We start from the raw sequence: 9816 nt of genomic DNA on the forward strand, positions 1-9816 counted from the left end.
GTGAGGGGTGGGGGAGTTCAGGTGGCGGTTAATATCGCGGCGGCAGTTGGCTATGCAGAGGTCGAGGGCAGATAGGAGGCCAGCACGGGGTGTCCAGGTGGATGGGGTGTGTTGGAGGCGGGAGAAGGGGTCGTCAGAGGGTGGGCGAGAGTCTTGGTTAAAGAAGTAGGCGCGGAGGCGAAGGCGGCGGAAGAATTGTTCGATGTCACGCCGCGTGTTGAATTCATCAATCCGGGAGCGTAGGGGAATGAAGGTGAGGCCTCTGCTGAGGACTGATCTTTCATCCTCAGAGAGGGGTAGGTCTGGAGGGATGGTGAAAACACGGCAGGGCTGGGAGCTAGGACCTGGTGTGGGGCTGGAGCTGAGTGTGAGCCTTTTTCCTCGGATGGTGATGGCCAGCACGAGGGGACGTAGTTTTAAAGTGAGGGGTGATAACATAGGACAGAGGGCACGAACACACTGCCTGCAACAATAGTAGACTTGCCAACTTTAAAGGCATTTAAATGGTCACTGGTAAATATTATGGATGAAAATGGAATAGGGTAGGTTAGACAGGCTTCAGATTGGCTCCACAGGTCGGTGCAACATCAAGGACCGAAGGGCCTGAACTGCACTGTAATATTCTATGTTCTATGAAGGTCATCAATAGGTAGCTGAAGACTTTGGGCCAAAGTCACTACCCTGAGAAACTCCTGTCGTAATGTCCTGGGACAGTTGTTTCACTTATTATGTACTTTTTGCCCTGTTCCTATAAAATTTCTGTACAGAGATGGAGCCCTCTGGCCAAAGGTTCTGCTGGCCAAATGCAGCCCACAGATTGTAATTCTTCCAGACCTGCCCAAGGATGGAATTTATAAGTATTTGGTCCTCAGGAGGTATTCAAGGGATAGCTGGAGTAAGAAAGTAAATTTGAGGAAGATCCCAATTGTTAGTGGAGGGGCTCTAGGAACTGGAGCTCCTATTTATGCAACACTTCCCATGGAACTTAAAAATTGAGCAATTACCTTTGCCAATATGTCTCCTGGTGTTTTCAATAGTTGAATTACGATTCACATTGGACAGAAGCCCAAGGCAGAATCTATTCTTGTTGTTAGAAGGATCAGTAAAACCATCCACCAAGACACTAGTAGAGGAAGCCTGGAAAGCTTCTCCCACACGGTTATTCAGCTCGTAATAGACAATAGAGCACCAGTGTTTTGGTTCCTCATAAGCAACTGGTTGTACATCTGCAGAAGAAAACTTACCATTAACATACATATCTCAACCCAGTTGCAGTAATCAGTTTAATATCCTTTATTCTTTTAAAAAAGAATTTCTAACTTATTTAGAGCATATAGACATAGTATTTTTCTTTACTAACATTTCGCAGCATTAACTAACACCTCTTAATTATGCAAGCAGACCGGACAGACACTCTTAATCATATCAGGAGTAGCAGCCAGCATGTAGCACATGTTTTAACCCATCACCTGTCTTCCCAGGACAGAGGCCCTCAAACCTTTGTGTACTATAGATAAAACAACGTAACACCATAGTAATGGAATTTTAATATATGCAAGAACTGGGATTCTATTGCCTCCTCGAACTTGTGATACTTGCGGTTGCTGAATAAGTTATCCCTCTCAGAAATTTTCTAAAGCCTGATTGTTAGACTCCTCTTACTTACCAAACATTCCCATCTTGCTGCACTCACAAAGGAGTTACAAGTTCCAGAAAATTGGAAATTCAAATTATTAAAGGATAAAATGACTTACGAAAACATTTTCAAAAAGTATCAAGAGCAGCAGGATCCTGTGACCAGATTATGCAGAGATTAATTTACACTGACTTTTTCCAATTTAAATGTGGATATAGAAACTTGACAGTTGACAAAAGAATCAGCAATACAAAAGTCTGACTGTCAGTGAATGGCATGTATAGGAAGTACAACAAGTTAGCAAGCAAAGTTCATTGAGGTTTGTAAAACTTTGAGGAGATTTCTTCAATCACAAGATGACCAAACGGCTACCCTTAGAGCTCAAGTTTGTGCTAAAAGCTTACAAGCAGAAATGTCAAAACCTCCAGTCATAGCCTCAGCAGACTTGCAGAGTTTTAGAGGGTGAAGCACCTTGTCATCAACCATTGGATACTGGCACTTAAAAGCTCACCTATGAAAGGCTCAGAAAATTGAAGAATTTAAATACTCTCAATCTCTGCAAGGACATGCAAAGAGAACCAAAAGGCTTCAAAACGTAGTCAAACAGCCCAGATGGCTAATGATTACAAGTTTGTCCACAATCCCTGATACCAAGGTATTCTTCTCAGGTTGTTAACAAAGTGGGAGGGTAATAGAAAGTAACAGTGAGGACAAGAATCATTAGGTGGGAACACAAGGGGTCCTCTCCTCAGGCCAAAATGCTAAGAGTAGAAGTGATGTCCAAAAGCTAATGTGCTTCCATTGCCATAAGATAGAACTGGTTGGTTTAAACCAAACTGTAGGTTAGTGGTAATATTAGGGGCTACAGGAGAGGATGCACCAGAAAATCAAATAGATGTTAAAACAATGGCACTGGTAAATGTGTTCCCTCAGAACCAACTTAAATGGAGAATGCGGTTTAAGTTCCTCCAACAAAACAAGTTAATGTTTAAAGACACACTGGAGCAGCTCAGACATTGATGGTAGCTGATAATGATTCGTGTTCTAGGTAGTTTGATTAAAGAAAAACAGTGGATATTCATAGGATTAATGAATCAGTTTCCTTGTATAAAAATTTGTTTCAGAGTAGCCTAGTAATTGGAGTAAAGACCGTGAAAATTATTCAGAGTTTATTGAAATGGTAGATTTTACAATGGTTTATGATTTGGCTGGTGTAGATGGCATCATGCTGACCACTATGTTGCACCTGGCACCTTACCATGTTGATCTTGCTAAACTCTCTAAAATGACTGCGGCTACTAACAACAAGGAGCATACTGTCAATAATGAACAAATATAAAGAAACAAAGTGCCGAAAATAATGAGAGGTATGTGATAGATGAAAATCATGAACGGTTGTGAATACATGAGCATCTGCCAATAAATTAAGATACTTGAAGGAGGACTAGTAACAGCTAAACAATAAATTTGTAGATGTAAATTCAGTAAGACAGATTTTGAATTAAAACTTAACTTAAAGTATCACGAGCCACTAGGAAGTAGGAAAAACACCTTGAACAAAGAAAGGAAAAACAGCTTATGAACCTCTGAAATTTCCTTTTTTTCACTTTGCATTTGTGGAATGTGGACATCACTGGCTGCCCTTAGTTATCTTTGAGAAGGTGGTGGTGAGCTGTCTTCTTGAACTGCTGCTGTCCACTTGCTGTGGATTACTCATAATGCCATTAGGGAGGGATTCCCAGGAGTTTGACCAAGCAGTGAAGGAACAGCAATATATTTCCAAATCAGGATGATAAGTGGCTTGGAGAAGAACTTGAAGGTGGAGTGATGTTCCCATTGATCTGCTGCCCTTGTCCTTGTAGATGGAAGTGGTCATGGGTTTGGAAGGTACTATGTCAGGATCTTTGGTGAATTTCTGCAGTGCATCTTGCAGATAGTACACACTGCTGCTATTCAGTGATGGTGGTGGAGGGAGTGTACATAGTGGCAATCCAGCAATTGCTTTGTCCTGGATGGTGTCAAGCTTCTTGAGTGCTTTTGGAGTGACACTCATCCAGGCATGTGGGGAATATTCCATCACTCTCCTAACATGTGCCTTGTAGATGGTGGACAGAATTTGGGTCAGGAGTACATTACTCGCAGCAGTATTTGTAGACTCTGTCCTGCTTTTGTAGCCACTGTAGTTATGTGGTGAGTCCTGTTGAATTTCTGGTCAATGAAAATGCCCAGAAAATTGATAGCGGAGGATTCAGTGATGGCAATACTATGGAATGTCATGGGGCAGTGGTTAGATGGACTCTTATCGATGATGGACATAGCCAGCATTTGTGTGGCACAGATGTTATTTGCCACTTCTTGATCTTGTTGCATTTGGATATGGACTGCTTCAGTATCTGATTAGTCAACAAATGGTACGGAACACTGTGCAATCATTGGTAAACACTCCCTCACCTTATGATGGAGGGAAAGTTTTTGATAAAGCAGCTGAAGATGGTTGGGCCTCAGACACTAGGACACTACCCAAAGGAACACCTGCAGAGATGTCCTGGAACTGCAAAAGGAGCAATGAATGTTTTTCAATTCTAGTGTTATTCAGAGAACAAACTAGGAGATCCACAGTACGGAAGAATAAATCCATACTTTAAAAAGTAGCAGGAATCCAGGCAGATGAGCAATTCACAAAAGATTGCGAAAAACCCCAACAGGATTAGAAAGACGTCATTTGAGAATTATGTGGGCAACTACTAATCTGGGCAAGGAATCTGTAAGCATCGCTCAGAAAGAATTAAGTTTATTCAGATACTATCAAGAGAAAATAAAACATCCCAGAAATTATCAGTGATCAATGTCAACAGGAATACAGCACATTTGTTTGAACATAAAAACATGTCAGTAAATTTCTCAAATCAGCCAAAAGGGTCTTTTGATTGGAAAAGAAAGGAGTTGCTGACACACTAAGAACCCATTTTCATCTTGCTGTCTGAAACAGAGTACTAATCATGTTTGAATATAGCAAATGAATTTAAAGATGGAAGGACTTTTCCAGCTGACAAAAAAAGAGCAACAATTGGACTGTGGACTTAACTGATACATTCTTTGCAGAATGTAAGGAAGGGATTAGAATAAAAAAGCTGCCATGTAGTGCATTAATACCCTGCTAATCCTATTTTTATGTGTATTTGATGTTGCTTGCATTAAGTTTTCATAATTTTGCATTATGGTACAAGTGTAAAAATGAAAATGTTTTCTGTACAATATGTAATGAATCTTGTTAGAAATTTATTTTGAGAATTTGTTATCCTATATAGAAACATTCAATATTGTGAAGCTCTCTCTCCTCCAAAGGTGGTGACATTATGTGGATGTGTTACTTTTCAAGGACACATTGTACATTTTAAACCTTGCATTAATCAATTAACTACCTTTGCTCAAGCAAGATTTTTTTTTTGCAAGGATCTACTTCTTTATTGGTTAAATTAAGGAAATATGGCTGACTTGTTTCAGATACTGAGTGAGCTACATAGAGTTTAAGACTATGGAAAGGGAATGACAGCGGTATTGTCACTAGTCTAGTAATCCAGAAACCCAGCAGTGTTGTGATGTCCTGGATATGAATCCCACCACAACAGATGGTTGAATATGAAAACAATAGTATGGAATTAGAAGTCTAATAATGATGAAACCACTACTGGTTTTCTTAGAAATCTATCTGCTTTACTAGTGCTCTTCAGAGAAGGAAACTGCCATCCTTACCTGGACTGGCTTACATACTAGTCCATTCCCATGTGACTCTCAACTGCTCTCTGAAATGGCTTAGAAAGCTAACCACTGCAAAGTGTTGAAAAAGAAATGAAACTAGATGTGGACCAGGTGATCCTGACTAAGGTATCATAAACACACTACCTGGAAACTAATGCCAAAATTGGGTGAGCTGTCTCACAGCTTAGTCAAGCAAACCCTAACTGTCAAACCCTCAGAATCAGTTGACTGATTGAACCATCTTGGCCTCCTCCAGATGTCTCCAGCATCACAGATGCTACTCTTCAGCAAATTTGAGTCATTACACGTGATTTCAAGAAACAGCCAGAAGTATTCGACATGGTACAGGATATAGGCTCAGGCAACATTCCAACATAACAGTGCAGACATACGCTCCAGAATTTGCAATCCCCACACCAAGCCCTATTCATGACAGCTACAACACATATCTACTCAATGTGGAAAATTGTCCAGCCATGCCCAGTACACAAAAAGCAGTTCAAATCCAACCACGCCTTCTGTCTAAACTCAATCATCAATAAAGGGATGTGGGTTTCACCAATAGTGCTATCAAACATCACAGGTTTAACAATAACCTACTCAGTAATGCTCAGTTTAGGTTCCATTAGGAACCTTAACTCCTGACCTCATTACAACCTTACTTCCAATCAGCTGAACACTTCAGAGGTAAGAGTTACTGTCCTTAAGATCAATGCCATATTTGATGAAGTGGAGCATCAGGTAGCCCTAGCAAAACTGAAGTGACTGGGAACTGGTGGTAGTGGTGTTTTGGGAGTTCAAGATAGATAATTTAATCAATCTATATAGAGATAAGATTACATTTCTCTGGAGCAGGTGGGGCTTGAACCTGGACCTCTTAATCACAAGAGCCTTTAGCAATTCCACAAGGTGATGTCCCTAGATCTAACCATAATTCACCTGCTTCATCAGTGTCTTTCCCTCCATCACAAGGTACAAAGTGGACAATGTTCAACACAATTCGTAACCTGAGTCACTGAAGCAGTCTATGCTTAAATGCAACAATATCCAGGTCTGGGCTGACAACAGCATTCATGCGGTGTCAGATTATGGCCATCTCTAACAAGAAAGATATCTAACCACTGCCCCTTGTCCTCTAAAGGTATTCCCCCTTACTGAATCCCCCATAAGGCACATTTTTCCACATACTCCTCACCAGCCTGTTGAGTGCAGCTCCAGCAACACGAAGAAGCTTGACATCATCCAGGACAAAGTAACTTGTTTGACTGGTGCCACATCCAACAGTATTCAGTCCCACCACTGGCAATGCACAGTAGCAGCAGTGTACACCATCTACAAGATGCACTGCAGAAATTCACCATGGTTCCTTAGAAAGCCCCTTCCAAATCCTACGATCACTACCATCGAGAAGGACAAGGCCAAACTATTCATGATCCTGACTTGAAAATGTACCACCATTATTTCAATGTAACTAGGTTAAAATTCTATAAACCCCTCCTTAATACATGATCTACCTACACCAAATTTCAGAAGTTCTAAAAATCCAGCACACTGTCACCTTCTCAAAGGCCACTAGGGATGGGTTACCTGGCTGTAAATATTAAACTAGGTTTATTGAAAATGTGAAGTATAAAGGCAACATGCTGAAAATGTATAGCTGCTGTCATTGGTCAAACTTTGCAGGAATTAAGGTCAGTAATACTACTGCGCAATGGATAAATCTAGATTTCCTAGAAACAAAGTGTGGAAATAAAAGATTTTGGTGATGGATGATTCACACATCAATAACTACCTTTGACTAGCTTGTAACTTAAGTTGGACAAAGATATGCTCAAAGTAAGAATTTCAAATATTGATCTCATTTGTCAGAAGACCTAGCACAGCTCACCAATCCACATCTGTACAGACCCATATTGCAGTAAGCAGCAGATGCATTAATGATTGCAGTATCCACAGTCTCTAAATTCCAAGTCATGAACAATTGCATGAAGAATACCCGACCTGAGTCCTATAGTTTTGCCTGTATTAATTTAGGTAGACCGGAGACCCTCAGAACAGTTCACTCAGTTTAACTTGCCAACATTTTTCCAAAACCAGCTTTCAGATGTCTTTCATGGGTCATAGTCAGGGCATCAGCACTGTGGCTCTTCCTAGGGCAACTCTAACTGTTAGCAAACTGCGACCAGAAAAGGTCAAAGTATTCAAGATGTATCGTCACTAGTACAATTTGTTCCAAACTGTATTCTGTGTTTCAGTTATCTGGTTTAACATGCAATTGACTTTTGGTTATTACTTTGCAATGTTTGTACAATTTGAGCACAATCAAGGTTCCCTAGTGTACTTCAAACTTTATTTGAATTATTATATCAATCATGGTGTACATGGGGCCCATACTAACTTCCAATGTTTAGTACTTTGCAATCTGCTGAAGAATAAAGATTGCTATTCATGCCCAGCCAATCTGGCTTTCACTTACTTCCATGTGGTTAATTTTTAATGCCCTCTGAAGTGTTCTAGCAAGACTGCCACCAAAAGGATTACTACAAAGTCACAAAATAAATGGGCTTACCAGTAATCCACATATTTTCGAAGATAAAATTTAGGTATTCTCAGCCCGGTTATCACTGATGTTCTCAAGCATCTGCTAGGTGTTAGAATAGTGCTAATTTTACTGACTGATAATCCAAAACGCCTAGGCTATTTCTTTGGGGACATGAATACAAATCACATCACTCAAATGGTGGAATTTAAATCCAATGAATAAGTCCACCCAAATTAAAAAGAGGTTTTTTTTAAACCCACCATCACGGTTAGATTGCTGTAAAAATTCATCAGGTTCATTCGTATTTTTTAGGGAAGGAAATCTGCCATGCTTACTTGGTCTACTGTAACTCTATACTGACACAATGTGGCAAACCCTTGACCAGAAATAGCTGAGTCCTAAGGCTCTAGTGTACTAAGTCACATCAGAAAATTCAAAAACTAACATTTACACAGCAATAAACAACTCACCAATGCTCAGTTTGAAGATTAACAGGGCCACATACCTCCTGATCTCATCACAAACTTGGTCCATCATAGAAAAAAAAGAGCTGAATTCAAAGATACACATTGTGTATAACTTCCTAGACATCACAACAGCTTTTGACCAAAGTGGTTGCAAGTAGTCCCAGTTAAACAGAAATCAGTTGAACCAGGTGAAAAATGCCCACTGGTTGCCTTCATCACTGTCAAAAATCAACCAATTCAGCTCAGGAAATCACTGGAGGAGTTTGTCAGGCTGATTTCTAATCCCCAGCCAATGGCTGCCACTTCAATTACTTTGAGGAGAAAGTGAGGACTGCAGATGCTGGAGATCAGAGCTGAAAATGTGTTGCTGGAAAAGCACAGCAGGTCAGGCAGCATCCAAGGAACAGGAGAATCGACGTTTTGGGCATAAGCCCTTCTTCAATGACTTTACCTATATCATAAGTTCAGAAATGGGGATGTTTTCAGATGTCTGTGAAGTGCTTGTTATCAAAAATGATTTGTCAGAAATAGAACCATCCACGTCCATATACAGCAAGACCTAACCATCATTCAAGTTTGGGCTGAAACTGACAAATAACGTATGCTACACCAGTTCCAGACAACAAACAAGAGAATATTCCCTCATTATTCAATCGTATTGTCAGTAAATCCCCCATTATTAAAATCCTGTGAGTTACCATTGACTAATCTTAACTAGACCAGACATATAAATAGTGCAGCTAAAATATGAGAGGGGCAAGGATTCTACAGCAAATGGCTCTTATTGTCTCAGCAAGGCTTATTTATCATTTACATGTATCATGGAATATTTTTCATTTGTCCAGGTGAGTGCAACTCCAGCAACACAAGAACCCTGACATCCAGGGCAAAACAGCCTTCTTGATTAGCATTCCAACCACCTCAAAAATTCACCCCCTCTACTTCACTACTGCTGCAATTTGGGATGGGAAATAAATGTTGGCCTAGCCAATCTATGGAAAAGCCAATTCTGAAGAGAAGTCATAACAGAATCTAAACATTAACTCTTATTTCTCTCTCCACAGATGCTGCAAGATCTGCTGGATTTTGCTAGCCTTCTGTGTTTGTGCCACCACTGGAAGTATGTTTCCAAGACTCTTACCATCTTGACTTGGAACAATAATCGCTGTTACTTCACTCAAAGGGTCAAAATCCTGACTCCCTCCGAAGTAAGTACCAAAAACTTTCATGCACTTACCCCCAAACTCCGGATTCCTCAACCGTTCCAGAAACTTCCATCGGCCTCCGAAACCATCCGGGCGCCATTACACACGCGGCCGCTACAGCGCCCGCGGCAATAGCCGCAGACGCCGCCGACGATGACGTCACTTCCGCCCCCACCGACCTCGCAACCTTCATGATCGCGGCCCAAA

The 9816-nt window shown here is 40.8% G+C and overlaps 1 protein-coding gene across 4 annotated transcripts in view; it reads right to left on the reverse strand.

Annotated features, from left to right (window-relative positions):
- smad1 (SMAD family member 1) overlaps nucleotides 1-9816 on the reverse strand; it is a 109163-nt gene that overhangs the window by 25353 nt on the left and 73994 nt on the right. For all 4 annotated transcript variants that reach the window (XM_043699185.1, XM_043699195.1, XM_043699166.1 and 1 more), the window contains exon 5: nucleotides 1005-1226. In XM_043699185.1, coding sequence (XP_043555120.1) covers nucleotides 1005-1226 — 222 coding nt within the window. The remainder of the gene's footprint in view (nucleotides 1-1004; nucleotides 1227-9816) is intronic.

The sequence above is a fragment of the Chiloscyllium plagiosum genome, chromosome 1, assembly GCF_004010195.1.
Source record: "Chiloscyllium plagiosum isolate BGI_BamShark_2017 chromosome 1, ASM401019v2, whole genome shotgun sequence".
NCBI classification, from domain to species: Eukaryota; Metazoa; Chordata; class Chondrichthyes; order Orectolobiformes; family Hemiscylliidae; genus Chiloscyllium; species Chiloscyllium plagiosum.